Below are 15,789 nucleotides of genomic sequence, written 5' to 3'. Positions count from 1 at the left end.
GAGGTACAATATATGAACTGCTGTAATATAAACAACAGTGATTTCTCTCAACAGATGAAAGGGCCTGCACTTTATCGTTATGTATTCCAACTTACAGCCGTAACTTCCAATAACGACTGAATTAGTACAACTGGCAGTGCTAACATAAATGCATAAACCACCACCTGATTCCTTGTTGCAATTGTATGTACTCGGAAGGCCATTCATTCTAGTAGTCCATATAGCTGCATCAGATACTCCCTGGTCCAGCCAGGTTCCTGTGAGGACCAATGCTCAGCACTTTAGTAGGGTTCTTCTGCAAGGTGAGTCAAATCTCATCCATATTATTAACAAATTAACCATGCATTTGCTAAAAAGACTCTCAGGAGTAAGGGCTGCAAAGGTGAGTTTCTTGGTCTGGTATGTGTACCAGCTCTCTAGCCATGCTTCTGCCTTCTCTCATAGCATCATTGTTTGCATTTTCCAGCTGGTATCCAACATTGTGGTGGAGTTGTAACAATCTTGGACGGTAGCATTCTCATGATCACAAATGGCAGAAGTTCTCTCAAGGGAGAACAAGGTTCCCTAAACTAAGAAATCTTGGTCAGTAGTGTTCGTGAACCTTGGCTTCTGAGAGATTACCTTGAAACTAATGGTTTTATGATCACTAGATGCCAAGTATTCCCCTACACAAACTTCTGCCAACTGCCGTTATTCCCTAATAAAAAACAGAATATCATATGCTCTCTCCAATTGGCACCTCTATGTACCATTTAAGGAAATTTTCCTGAACAAAGTTGACAAACTCTTTCCATAAGACTGCAAGATATAGGAGCTGAATTAGGTCATTTAGCCCATCGAGTCTGCTCTGCCATTTTATCATGGTTGATCATTTCCCTCTCGGTCCCAATAACCGCCTCACTAAACAAGCTTTCCTGTCAGTCCTGACTCAGTAATGCCCTGATATTTTCCCTGATTAGTAATGCCACCCCTCCCCCTTTGTTACATCTAAAACAAACAGAACTCCAGAACTTAGAGCTGCCAGTCCTGCACCTCTTGCAACCAAGTCTCACTAATGGACACAAGGTTGTAATTCCATGCGCTGATCCATGCCCCAAGCTCATCTGCCTTTCCTACAATACTCCTTCCATTGAAATATATGTAGCTCAGAACATTAGTCCCACCACGCTCAAACTTTTGATTCCTGTCCTTGTAAGTAGGCTTTACAAAATCTGTCTCCACAACCACTCCACTATCTGTTGTGGTGCTTTGTTTCCCCATTCATCTGCCTCTCTAGTTTAAACCCTCTCCCCCCCCACCACCATGCAGCACTAGCAAACCTTCCCACGAGGATGTTAGCCCCTCTAGTTCAGGTGTAAATTGTCCCTTCTGTACAAGAAAGCCCAATGATCCAAAAATCTAAGTACTCCTTCCTGCACCAACTCCTCAGCACGGCCTGCATGGTGGGGCTCCTGATGATGGATGCTGCTTTCCTGCAATAGTGCTCCTTGCTCAATGGTGGGGAAGGTTTTGCCTGTGATGGACTGGGCTGTATCCACCACTTTCTATAGAAATATTGATTCAGTGTTAATATTTCCCTTTGTTTAAACTACCTTGACTCCCTGCGGCTTCTGATATCCCTGAATGATAGGATGTAAAAGTGACTCCAATGCGAAAAACATTTAAAACCAACCAAGAAACAAGCGTCACAACAAAATCCAGAAGGCGGAAATCTGAAGGAGATACCCAGTGATCAGGCAGCATCTGGGGAAGGGAACTGTTAATGTTTGAAATTGATACTCTGCTAATAGTTTTCCCTCTCTTTGTAGCTGCTAACTGAATATCCCCAGCATTTTCTGTAAGCAAATGTTTTCAGCCCCTGACAGTGGCTGAAGAAAAAGAAACAGGCAATTCTGGGATGCAGGTCAGAATCAGGTTTAATATCACCGGCCTATGTCATGAAATTTGCTGTTTTGCAGCAGCAATACAGAACAATATGTAAAAACTATATTATATACAGTGGATTCTCGTTAATTGGGATACATTGGGACCAGTACGATTCGGCCCAATTAAGCAGCTGCGCTAAATATCCAAAGCTTCATGGAAATGGTTAAGCACGTATAAAAAATGCTTCTCACTGGCTTGCCTTCTGTGGGCAAGGCAGTTCTAGATCCACAAAGCAATGTCCCCTTGGATCCCATGCCTCCTTACTTTCTCAATAAGCCTTGCATGAGATACCTTATCAAATGCCTTGCTAAAATCCACATACACAGCATCTACTGCTCTTCCTTCATCAATGTGTTCAGTCACATCCTCAAAAAATTCAATCAGACTCGTAAGGCACAACCTGCCCTCGACAAAGCCATTCTGACTCCTAATCATTTCATACCTCTCCAAATGTTCATAAATCCTGCCCCTCAGGATCTTCTCCATCAACTTACCAACCACTGAGGTAAGACTCACCGGCCTATAAATTCCTGGGTTATCTCTATTCCTTTTCTTGAAGGAAGGAACAAAATCCACAACCCTCCGATCCTCCGGAACCTCTCCCGTCCTCATTGATGATGCAAAGATCATTGCCAGAGGCTCAGCAATCTCCTCCCTCACTTCCCACAGTAGCCCAGGGTACACCCCATCTGGTCCTGGAAACTTATCCAACTTGAGGCTTTCCAAAACCTCCAACACATCCTCTTTCTTAATATCTACATGCTCAAGCTTTTCAGTCCAACGATAGACTTCCAGGCATCCTGTATAGTCACTAGCTGAGGTTCAGTTGTGTCATCCTCGTCACCTTGCTTGTCTTTCTATTCTTTGCATCGATATTTTGATGGCATCCCTCAAGTATTTATTTTCATTGTAACATTCAAGATGATTGTTGCTAACTTCAAATTCTTCACAGTTCCTAACTTGAAGTAGTGAAATTGTTTCATTTTCACTCCCAGACATTTCTGCCGTCTGCAAACATGAATACTTGAAACCGCAGTGAGCAAAACAGTTCTGAATGGCTTTGCTGCTCATCTCCCATCAAACCGTATTGCCTGTAAAAGGTGTGTACTAACTTCCTTGGCTATTGATGAGGTCAGTAGATTTTCTTCAATGGATTTGAGAATGTGCTTCACCAACTTTCCATTATGTCTTTAAACTTTTTAATGATCCTCATATCCATTGGCTGTACCAAGGATGTTGTTTTGGCAGGCAGAAATTCCAGACGGATGTTTCTCAAACATTCTACATCAGGGCGTACTACACAACTGTCAACAAGCAGAAGAATTTTACGATTTCCAATGTAGCTTTTTATCCCAACTCATCAGACATTTCTTAAAAGTTTCGAAGTCATCCACACCCATTTGGCTTAGTATTCAATTGGTAAACTCTCCATTCTAAGCACCTTAAAGCATCGAGGCTTAACACTTTCCCCAATAACCAACATTTTATTTTAAATCAGCAACACACACAAAATGCTGGAGGAACTCAGCTGGCCAGGCAGCATCTATGGAAAAAAAAGTAAACAGTCAATGTACCAGATCAGCTGTTATTATTTTCCATAGATGCTGTCTGACCTGAGTTCCTCCGGCAATTCATACGTGCTGATTTGGATTTCTAGCATCTGGAGATTTTCCTGATTCGTTTCATCGGTTCCTAACATATTTGCACAGCACAACACAGTTTTGTGATCCATTGCTGTCTTTGAAATTGATAGTGTTGCATATTTGTAGCTAAGGGAACAATCCAGGAGGGCACAATAAAACCTGCACAGAATTTCTGAAGCAAGCTGCGGAATTTTCTAGATTTCTGTGTTTCTGCACTTATAGCATCAGCACTACCTTTAACACGACAACCAGCCATCTTTTGCAATTGTAGATTTTGCCACTCCAGTGATCTCTGCCAGCTGATGATGAGTGATGTTAGACAGATGGCTTTTAACTCGGATCAGTAGTGTAATTTTTTTTGGCTAGTGTCAAACCTTTTCATAGCATCTTGGCAAGGGTCAATTTCTTTTTAAATATCAAAAATCACTGCTTTTGAATTGGTGTCCTTCAGCCCAGAGAGATAACACAACGCTAGCACGTGTGACTGATCGCTTTAAGCATGGCATAGTACCTAACGGCCACACGTGACTGTCTCCTGTCCTAATTAAGCAATGTAGTGACCCAAATAAATAAATGGAATCCTGGCTAGTTTCTTGATTTGTTTTTATTCTTCAAGGTTTGTCCCAAATAAGCAGCTGACCCAATTAACCCATGGCCAAATTATCCAAAATTCACTGTATATACAAAAGAAAAGTTAAATTTAATTAACTAATGCAAAAACAGAGCAAAAATAGAGAGGGAGTGTTCTTGGGTTCATTGTCCATTCAGAAGCCGTTTCTAAAACATTAAGTGGGTTTCTTCAGGCTCCTGTACCTCCTCCCAGAGGGTGGCAATGAGAAGAGCACTTGTCCTGGGTGATGGGGGTGGGGGTGGTTATTGATGGATGCTGGTTTGAGGCATCACCTTTTGAAGATGACCTTGATACTTAGGAGGATAGTGCCCATGATGGAGCTGGCTGAGTTTGCAACCATCTGCAGCTTTTTCTGATCCTGTAAGTAGCCCAGCCATATCAGACAGTGATACAACCAGTTAAAATGCTCTGCACAGTACATCTGCAGAAAATTACTTGAGAGTGTGCAAGGGATCTTGTTACAAGATCACAAGATAAAGGAACAGAAGTAGGCCATTTGACCCATCGAGTCTGCTCCATCCCTTCAGACAATTTGATCTCACAGTAACAAGTGAATGGTGTTAGCAACCCTACATTTTGTACATTACTGCACTCTGAAAATGAAAGCAGGGTGGAGACACATTCCCCATATTAATACCCAATTTGACCTATCTATTCTTATTCTTTTAAATTCATAAACCAGTCCTGCCCAGTTTTACCTTAGGATTGGGTGAAAGAATGCAGACAAACATCATTCAGCATTCTATATCATTGTTGATAGTAATGATCCATTTACAAATAAGATACCCAACTTTCAGTAATTTCTCCCCCTCCTCTCTTTATTCATTCATTCCCCATTCTGGTTCTCTCATCCGCTTCTCGTCTCCTCACCTCCCTCTGGTGTATCTCCTCTTTCCTTTTCTCCCATGGTCCACTGCCCCCTTTTAACAGATTTTCTTCTTCAGTTCTTTGCCTCTTCCACTGATCACCTCAGCTTCTCATTCAACCCACTTATTTTCTCCTTACCTTCTCTCACCTGTTAGTTTGCACCCCTTCCCCTTCCACCACCTTCTTATTCTGGTTTCTAACCCCCCCCCCCCCCCCCATCCAGTCCTGATGAGGAGTCCAAGCCCGGCACATCAACTCTATATTCCTCTCCAAAGATGCTGTCTGACTTGCTGAACTCCTCCAGCATTTTATATGTTGCTCTGAATTTCCAGCATCTGTCAAATCCCATGGGTTTATGATGTACAACCTCCATCAGTGTCCTGAGGTACAGCTGATGATCCGGTTCTTCATGCTCTAAACTCTAACACTGCAATGCTACCCAAGCGATGACAGTCTGAACAAGAAATCCCACTTCTCTCTTCAGCTACACTGAAAATGCAAAATCCTGTAAACTTAACAAAGACAGATTTTTGTCTGCTGAAAAAACATTAACACCGACTGCAGATTTAAAGATCTGTTTAAATATTGATGTAGATACGAGATCTGTGTGACGGAACAATGAAGTTCCCACTTTGCAACGCACAGCTATACCCATACAGAGAAGAAACCACATCCTTCGGGGAAAAGTAGGGATAAATTAAATGAACAGCTGCCTTATCTGGCCACTTTAAGAGCAATTCTTAACACGCCTTTGTCAACAGGCCTCTGTGCTGCTGCCACAGGAGTTTCCATGTGAAAAGCCCAAAGTTCAAGTTTATTATCATACATGTGTGTACAGCTAATCAATGGTCTGGGACCAATATGCAGAACACTGCACAGTCACACACAGTACATACAAGGTGGAATAATCCTCCATCCACAAAAATTTCAGTATAAATACAAAACGACAAAAGACAGATCTGTAGAAGTTTATGCAGGTAATTTCTCAGCACCATCTATAATGAAGCCAGTAAATTGTCCCATTATACCCGATTCACGTTGTGTTTGCAGTCCAGATATTAACAATCTTACAGCAAATGCTATCGCTTTACACGGTCTACCTTTGCAAACCGCAGGAAGAGATAAACTATTCCTCACACTGCAAGGACAAGGTACAGATTTAACCTTAAATCTGCGCTGGTCGTTAGCTATTTTGCAGGTTACTGGCGCGACGACTACTTGTATGGTAGTTTACGCCCCCCCACACACACACACGCCCCCTTCACATCCACTTATTTTACAATATCTACACGGGTGGGTGGGAGAGAAACAGGCCCTTCAGCCCATCACGACCATTTTAAACTGCCTACACTCATCCCATTCGTCCGCATTAGAGCTCCATCTTTCTATGCACCAGCTCCGGCAGCGCGTTGCAAATATCAACCTCACTTGAAGTTTCTTCAGATTCACGTTAAAACTCCTTTCTTTCAACTTAATCCGTGCTTATTTGATTTCGATACCCCCTATCATGAGGAAAAGACTTCCCCAAATTTCAGAATGCATTTTCCCCACCAGAATGACTAAGCTTTCATGTTTCCGTGCTTGGGCTCACATTTGAATAACCTTCTCGAATACACCGTAACCTAACCGCTCGTTCAGCCGAACCACGTGTGCACCATTCTCAAAGGTGTCCAAAGGTGAACTCCTCTCCGGCCTGCAAACGACTCGGCCTTTCTGCCTGCCCCTCGCCGAGCTATCCGAGCGCTTAGCAACGATCCGGTCACAAACCCTATTCGTGTACCTCCTACCTGCCGCTCTCCTACCTTGTGCCGCAGCCATCGATTCGAACCTCTGGAGCTCCTGAAGGAGGGTTATCCTTTCCCTGGAGTGCAGGCTGTACACAAAGTCGCGGGCTCCCTGAGCCGTGGAGAGCGGCTCCACCGGCTCTTTGGACGAATGAGTACCATAGCCCTGCCGGTAAGGAGCCAGCTCGGCCGTGCTCGAACGCGTGAGCAGTGCGTTGAGAGGGAGGGACCTTCTCGCTGAAGTCAGGCTAGAAAACAGAGTCCGGGACGGGCGCAGAACTCTCGTCAGCAGCATGGCGAAGGCAAAAAGAGCGGAGAGCAATGGAAACACAGCGATCGAGAGCCCTTGCACTCATTCAAGAGCCAGCTCCGCCCGAATATATCATTGTCGGGGCCGGCCGACACCGCGTTCCGGTTTTAAATTCGAATCCAATGTCTGAAATTGCCAAAGCAGCTGATGCACACGCCTGGGACAGGGGGAAAGTGCCAATGACAGCGCCTAAAGGAGCAGCGCGCATGCTCCACCCGGACGCGTAGCACTATCGGCGTTGTAGTCTGAATGAAGGAATTTCAACTGGACGGCGTGGACCGCGGAACGACAACTCCCGGCATCCTATGCGCCATCGCCCCGATTATGACGCTGTGTTATCAAACAGCTGGAGGAGCGGTGTGGAAATTGTGTGTCAGGCGTTAAACTATTCAGGGCGTGTGGTCCGCATTTTGACGCTATAACGCCCATTCTTTAGGGAAACGCCCAGTTCACTCTCCAAAAATAATGTTTTCTCTGTAAGAGGGCATTTGTATAAAATGCGGAACTTTTTTATTTAGCTCTTTCACTTTGGTTCTTCGACAGTGATTTGTTCACGTTGCATGCTGGGTTTGCTGAATGGGAAGAATGAAACAATTTAGTCTTTGGCACAAAATACTGAAACTATTCAACAAGTCAGGCAACGTCTATCGAGGAAAAAAAACATAATTAACACTTAAGGTCTGCGACCCTTCATCAGAACAAACCTGTAGTTCAGTTTTTATTATAAATATGTAGCATTAACATTTTTGGTTTACTTGAATGCTTCTATCAGATGCAAACAAAAATAAAAAGATACCATGCTAGAAACATGCCATAAATTCAAAGAAATCGATGACAAAATAAAACAAAGAAAATAGCAAAATAATCAACTTGAAATATTAATCTACGTTTGTGTACATGACAAGAATACGGAGGATGGGATAATACAGATATACTCCTAAATCCGTGGGATTTATGTCCCAGATAGTACTACTCTCGTGCACGTAGCACCTCTGTACTTCTCGGTAATGTGTTTTGGGGGAGCTGTGAAGGAATCCGGCGCGTCCCTGTTTAATAATGAACTCAGATGACAATTGACTTGGTTTAATGTTATGCATTTTACCTTTGTTTCTCAGAAAACAATATACCAATATAAATGAATAAAAGAAAGTTAAAATAAGAAATAAGCTGATTGGCCCTTTGAGTCTTATCTGTCATGCAACAAGATAATAGAACCCCTGTTCTGGAGATTGTTGTTCACAAAAATCCCAGGAGATCAGCAGTAACTGAGATACTCAAACCACCTTGTCTGTCCACAATCAAAGTCACTGAGATCACATATCTTCCCCATTCTGATGTTTGGTCTGAACATCAACTGAACTTCTTGACTATGCCTACATGCTTTTATGCATTGAGTGTTGGCATATGATTGGCTGATTAGATATGAGCAGGTTTACAGGTGTACCTAAAAAAGTGGCCACTTAATTCAATCCAGTCACAGCACAAGCAGGCTCCAGTGTCAACATGCACATGAAAAAAATTATAACAGTCGCAGAAAACTACAAGCATTGTGCCTTTTGCTTCTGTTTGTGAATTTCTGTTAACTTATTATCTTCTTGTTAATAAAAAGTATTTATTTTTTTTCTTTTTTTGATTGAAGCGTGACTGAGCAGGCATATGGACACCAGCGAGTTACACTGGACTGGCAGGAAGAATTTAAAAGGAGAGCATTTTTTTCTTCAGCAGTTTGATCGAAGCACAACTGCATAGGTGTTAATGTCAGTGGGAAGAATTTAAAAAGAAGACAACTTTATAGAGCGGGTACTAGAGCAAGGGATTTAGAGTGGAGTTTATTAGGTGTGTTCAGGAAGGTTTCCTGACGCAATATGTAGATAATCCTTCAAGAGGAGAGGCTATACTTGATCTGGTATTGGGAAATGAACCTGGTCAGGTGTCAGGTCTCTCAGTGGGAGAGCATTTTGGAGATAATGATCACAATTCTATCTCCTTTACCAATAGCATTGGAGAGAGATAGGAACAGACAAGTTAAGAAAGCGTTTAACTGGAGTAAGGGAAAATATGAAGCTCCTAGGCAGGAACTTGGAAGCATAAATTGGGAGCAGATGTTCTCAGGGAAACGTACGGCAGAAATGAGGCAAATGTTCAAGGTATATTTGGGTGGCATTCTGCATAGGGACATTTCCAATGAGACATGGAAAGGATGCAAAGGGACAGGAACCAAGATGTACAAAGGCTGTTGAAAATTTAGTCAACAAGAAAAGAAAAGTTTACCAAAAGTGCTATTAATGTATAGGTATGCAATAGAACAGTACTGAAGGCATTGATTATGAATGTAAACAATGAAAAGATTTTGCAGTTTCTTCTGAATTGACTGTTGTTGCCTGTGGGTTTACTGATAGCCCTTTGACAGTCATTGCATGTGGATTGACTGAATGCCTTTGACAGGTGTTGCCTGTGGATTTACTGATAGCTCTTTTACATTTATTGCCTGTGGATTGACAATAGCCCTTTGACAGTTGTTCCCTGTGATTGACCAATAGCCCTTTGATAGCTTTTCCCTGTGATTGACCAATAGCCCTTTGACAGTTGTTCCCTGTGATTGACCAATAGCCCTTTGACAGTTGTTCCCTGTGATTGACCAATAGCCCTTTGACAGTTGTTCCCTGTGATTGACCAATAGCCCTTTGACAGTTGTTCCCTGTGATTGACCAATAGCCCTTTGACAGTTGTTCCCTGTGATTGACCAATAGCCCTTTGACAATTGTTCCCTGTGATTGACCAATAGCCCTTTGACAGTTGTTCCCTGTGATTGACCAATAGCCCTTTGATAGCTTTTCCCTGTGATTGACCAATAGCCGTTTGACAGTTGTTCCCTGTGATTGACCAATAGCCCTTTGACAGTTGTTCCCTGTGATTGACCAATAGCCCTTTGACAGTTGTTCCCTGTGATTGACCAATAGCCCTTTGATAGCTTTTCCCTGTGATTGACCAATAGCCCTTTGACAGTTGTTCCCTGTGATTGACCAATAGCCCTTTGACAGTTGTTCCCTGTGATTGACCAATAGCCCTTTGACAGTTGTTCCCTGTGATTGACCAATAGCCCTTTGACAGTTGTTCCCTGTGATTGACTAATAGCCCTTTGACAGTTGTTCCCTGTGATTGACCAATAGCCCTTTGACAATTGTTCCCTGTGATTGACCAATAGCCCTTTGACAGTTGTTCCCTGTGATTGACCAATAGCCCTTTGATAGCTTTTCCCTGTGATTGACCAATAGCCGTTTGACAGTTGTTCCCTGTGATTGACCAATAGCCCTTTGACAGTTGTTCCCTGTGATTGACCAATAGCCCTTTGACAGTTGTTTCCTGTGATTGACCAATAGCCCTTTGATAGCTTTTCCCTGTGATTGACCAATAGCCCTTTGACAGTTGTTCCCTGTGATTGACCAATAGCCCTTTGATAGCTTTTCCCTGTGATTGACCAATAGCCGTTTGACAGTTGTTCCCTGTGATTGACCAATAGCCCTTTGACAGTTGTTCCCTGTGATTGACTAATAGCCCTTTGACAGTTGTTCCCTGTGATTGACCAATAGCCCTTTGACAGTTGTTCCCTGTGATTGACCAATAGCCCTTTGACAGTTGTTCCCTGTGATTGACCAATAGCCCTTTGATAGCTTTTCCCTGTGATTGACCAATAGCCCTTTGACAGTTGTTCCCTGTGATTGACCAATAGCCCTTTGACAGTTGTTCCCTGTGATTGACCAATAGCCCTTTGATAGCTTTTCCCTGTGATTGACCAATAGCCCTTTGACAGTTGTTCCCTGTGATTGACCAATAGCCCTTTGATAGCTTTTCCCTGTGATTGACCAATAGCCCTTTGACAGTTGTTCCCTGTGATTGACCATTAGCCCTTTGACAGTTGTTCCCTGTGATTGACCAATAGCCCTTTGACAGTTGTTCCCCTATGATTGACCAATAGCCCTTTGACAGTTGTTCCCTGTGATTGATCAATAGCCCTTTGACAGTTGTTCCCTGTGATTGACCAATAGCCCTTTGACATTGTTTGCCTGTGGATATATCGATAGACCTTTGACAATTGTAGGCTGTGATTGACCGAAAGACCTCTGATAGTTGTTACCTGTGTATTGACTGATAGCTCTTTGCCAGTTGTTACCTGTGTATTGACTGATAGCCCTTTGCCAGTTACTGCCTTTTGATTGAATGACATTCTTTCACAGTTGCTACCTGTGGATTTACTGATAGGCCTATGACAGTTCATGCCTGCGGATTGAAAGAAAGCCTTTGAGAGTTATTGCTTGAGGATTGACAATTTGACATGGACAGTTGTTCCCAGTGGATTGACAATAACCCTTAGACATTTGTTCTTTGTGAATTTACTGACAGCCTCTGACAATTATTTCCTCTGAATTGACTGATGGCCCTTTGACAGCTGCTGCCTGTGGATCGACCAGTAGCCCTTTGAATGTATTTCCCTGTGAATATACCAACAGGCCTTTGACAGTGTTGGCTGTGATTGACCTAAAGCCGTTTGACAGTCATTGCCTGTGGATTGCCTGAAAGCCTTTGACAGTTCTTTCCTGTTTATTGACCAATAACACTTTCTCAGTTCTTGCCAGTGGATTGCCAATAGCCCTTAGACAGCTGTTGCCTGTGGATTGACTGACAGCCTTTGACAGTTGTTGCTTGCTGATTGACCAATAGCCCATTAACAGTTGTTGTCTGTTATTGACTGAAAGCCTTTAACATTTGTTGCCTATGGATTGAATGACAGCCTTTGATATTTGTTGCCTGTGGATTGAGCTATAGCCCTTTGACAGTTATTGCCTGTGGATTGAGCTATAGCCCTTTGACAGTTGTTGCCTGTGGATTGAGCTATAGCCCTTTGACAGTTATTGCCTCTGGATTGAGCAAAAGCCCTTGACTGTTGTTGCCTGTGGATTGACTGACAGCCTTTTTCAGTTGTTGCCTGTGGATTGACCAGTAGCCCTTTCAACGTGTTCTCCTGTGCTATCATGTTTGCTGTTGTGTGCTGGGGCAGCAGGCTGAGGGTAGCAGACACCAACAGAATCAACAAACTCATTCGTAAGGCCAGTGATGTTGTGGGGGTGGAACTGGACTCTCTGACGGTGGTGTCTGAAAAGAGGATGCTGTCCAAGTTGCATGCCATCTTGGACAATGTCTCCCATCCACTCTATAATGCACTGGTTAGGCACAGGAGTACATTCAGCCAGAGACTCATTCCACCAAGATCCAACACTGAGCGTCATAGGAAGTCATTCCTGCCTGTGGCCATCAAACTTTACAACTCCTCCCTCAGAGTGTCAGACACCCTGAGCCAATAGGCTGGTCCTGGACTTATTTCCACTTGGAATAATTTACTTATTATTATTTAATTATTTATGGTTTTATATTGCTATATTTCTACACTATTCTTGGTTGGTGCGACTGTAACAAAACCCAATTTCCCTCGGGATCAATAAAGTATGTCTGTCTGTCTGTCTGTTACTGGTAGCCCTTTGACAGTGCAGGCTGTGATTTACTGATAACCCTCTGACAGTTGTTGCCTGTGGGTTGACAATAACCTGTAGACAGCTGTAGCTTAAAGATTTTGACAGTTGTTGCCTGTGGATTTACTGACAGCGTTTGAGAGTTGGTAACTGTGGATTGACTGACAGTCTTTCAGTTGTTTCCTGTGGATTTACTGACTGTCCTTTGACTGTTGTTCCCTGTGGATTGACAATGGCCCTTAGACAGCTGTTGCCTGTTGATTGACTGAGGGTTTTGACAGTTGTTGCCCATGGGTTGACTGAAAGCCTTTGACTGTTGTTGCCTGTGGATTGCCTGATAGCTCTTTGACAGTTGTTGCTTCTGGATTGACCAATAGCCCTTTGACAGTTGTTACCTGTGGATTGATCAATAGTCATTTGACAGTTGTTGCCTGTGATCAACTGATTGTCTTTGACAGTTGATGTCTGTGGATTAACTGAAAGCCTTTGACATTGTTGCCTGTTGATTGAATGACAGCCATAGATGGTTGTTCCCTGTGGATTTACTGTTAGCCGTTGACAGCTGCTGCCTGTGGATTGACCAGTAGTCCTTTGACAGTTGTTATCTGTGGATTGATAAATAGCCCTTTGACAACTGTTGCCTGTAGATTGACTGAAAGTCTTTTACAGTTGTTGCCTGTTGATTGACTGACTGCCTTCGACAGTTGTTACCTGTGGATTCTCCAGTAGCCCTTTTACACTTGTTGCCTCTGGACTTACTGACAGTCTCTCAGTTGTTGCCTCTGGATTGAACAATACCCCTCTGACAGTTGTTGCCCCTGGATTTATGCCTTTAAGCCCAACTCACTCAGTAAAATTGGCACTTGTTTTGCATTGCCTATTTGGTTTGCTTCAAAATACTACTGAATTCGTTCAGCATACAAAATCCAGTTATCAGTTGTGCAATTGAGCACATCAACCTTTCTGATGTAGCCAGTCATTTCAATTCTCCTTTTCTTAGAAGTCATTATTATTAATAATAATCCTCACTTATTATGCACCAATGAATTTCCAATGGACTATATGATGTAGGAGTAGAATTAGTCCATTTGGCTTATCGAGTCTGCTCTGCCATTTTATCGTGCCAATTCCTCACAGACCTAATCTACTTTCTTCTCCCATATCCCTTCATGCCCTGACAAATCAATAATCTATCAACCTCTGCCTTAAACATACATAAAGACTTGACCTCCACAAGAATTCTACCTGTGGCAATGAATTCCGCAGAATCACCTTTCTCTGACTAAAGAAATTCCTCCTCATCTCTGTTCCGAAATGACACCCCTCTATTCTAAGGCTGTGTCCTCTGGTCTTATACTCACTCACCATAAGAAATATCCTCTGCATCTCCATTCATCAAGGCCTTTCAGCATTCAATAGGTTTCAATGTGGTCACCCTGCATTCTTCTGAATTCTGGTGAATATAGGCCCAGAGCCATCCAACGCTCTTCATGTGATAAGCCGTTCAGTTCTGGAGTCATTTTCATAAATCTCCTCTCCCATTTCAACATATCCTTTCGAAAATAAGTGTCCAAAAACTACTCACAGGTCTCACCAATGCTTTATAAAGTCTCACCATAACATCCTTGCTTTTATATTATAGTCCACTTGAAATAAATGCTAACATTGCATTTGCCTTCCTCACCTCAGACACAAAAATACAAATAAACCTTCAGGGAATCCGGCACACGGTCTCCCAAGTCCCTTTGCACCTCAGTTTTTCAGATTTTCTCTCCGTTTTAGAAAATAGTCAACTTTCATTTTTTTCAGCCAAAATGCATAACCATACACTTCCCAGCATTCCATCTGCCATTTCTTTGCCCATTCTCCTAATCTGCCTAACTTCTTCTGTGGCCTTTCTACTTCCTGAAAACTACCTGCTCCTCTGCCTATAAAACCATCATCCAAACCATTGCCATATAACATAAAAAGTGTCCGTGCCAACACACACCCCTGGGGAACACATCTAGTCACTGGCAACCAGCCAGGAAAGACTCCCTTTATTCCCAGTCTTTGCCTCCTGCCTATCAGCCACTGCTTTATCCATGCTAGGGTCTTTCCTGTAATACCATGGGCTTATAGCTTGTCATGATTGGCACCTTGTCCAAGGCTTTCTGAAAATCCACATGCACAGCATCAACCAATTCTCCTGTGTCTATCCTGTTTGCTATTTCTTAAATAGTTCCAACAGACTTGTCAGGCAAGATTTTCCCATGAGGAAATCATGCCAACTATGGCCTATTTTATTATGTCTCCAAGTGTCCCAAGGACTCATCGTTAATAATCGACACCAAATTCTTCCCTACCACTTCGGTCCGACTAACTGTCCTATCGTTTCCTTTCTTCTGCTTCTCCCCCTTCTTGAAGAGTGGAATGACATTTACAATTATCCAGTCATCTGGAACAAGTCCAGAATGTAGTCATTCTCAAAAGATCATTGCTAATGTCCCCACGATCTCTTTGGCCACCTCTTTCAGCACTCTGGAGTGTACACCATCTGGTCCAGGTGACTTACCTCGCTACAGACCTTTCAGTTTCCCAAGAACCTTCTCTCTAGTTATGGCAACTCCACACGCTTCATGACCACTGATACCTGGAACTTCCACCAGACTGCTAGTGTCCTTCCACAGTGAAGACTGATGCAGAATATTATACAGCTCATAACTGGTTAGTGCTCTATGGCACAGAGGGGAGGACAGTAGGCTGTTATTTGGTGAACGATAAATTGCGCGAAAGAGAGGACGGTAGGCTGATAATTTGTGAGTGATGGATTGCATGGAGGGGAGGACGGTAGGCTGATAGTAGGTAACTGCTGTACTGCACAGAGGGAGGACGATAAGCTGATAATTTGTGAGTGATGGATTGCATGGAGGGGAGGATGGTAGGCTGATAGTAGGTAACTGCTGAACTGCACAGAGGGAGGACGGTAGGCTGATAATTTGTGAGTGATATATTGCATGGAGGGGAGGATGGTAGGCTGATAGTAGGTAACTGCTGTACTGCACAGAGGGAGGACGATAGGCTGATAATTTGTGAGTGATGGATTGCATGGAGGGGAGGATGG

At 43.1% G+C, this 15,789-nt stretch overlaps 1 protein-coding gene across 3 annotated transcripts in view; it reads right to left on the bottom strand.

The window, feature by feature from the left end:
• tmem65 (transmembrane protein 65) overlaps positions 1-7,394 on the bottom strand; it is an 87,190-nt gene extending 79,796 nt beyond the window's left edge. The window contains exon 1 of one of the 3 annotated variants that reach the window (XM_073052987.1): positions 6,870-7,394. In XM_073052987.1, coding sequence (XP_072909088.1) covers positions 6,870-7,146 — 277 coding nt within the window. In that variant the 5' untranslated portion in view covers positions 7,147-7,394. The remainder of the gene's footprint in view (positions 1-6,869) is intronic. The other 2 variants (XM_073052992.1, XM_073052998.1) reach the window with 2 other exon arrangements.
• Positions 7,395-15,789: the final 8,395 nt, after the last annotated feature.

The sequence above is a fragment of the Hemitrygon akajei genome, chromosome 1, assembly GCF_048418815.1.
Source record: "Hemitrygon akajei chromosome 1, sHemAka1.3, whole genome shotgun sequence".
Lineage (NCBI taxonomy): Eukaryota > Metazoa > Chordata > Chondrichthyes > Myliobatiformes > Dasyatidae > Hemitrygon > Hemitrygon akajei.
This window is presented reverse-complemented; position numbering and strand designations above follow the sequence as displayed.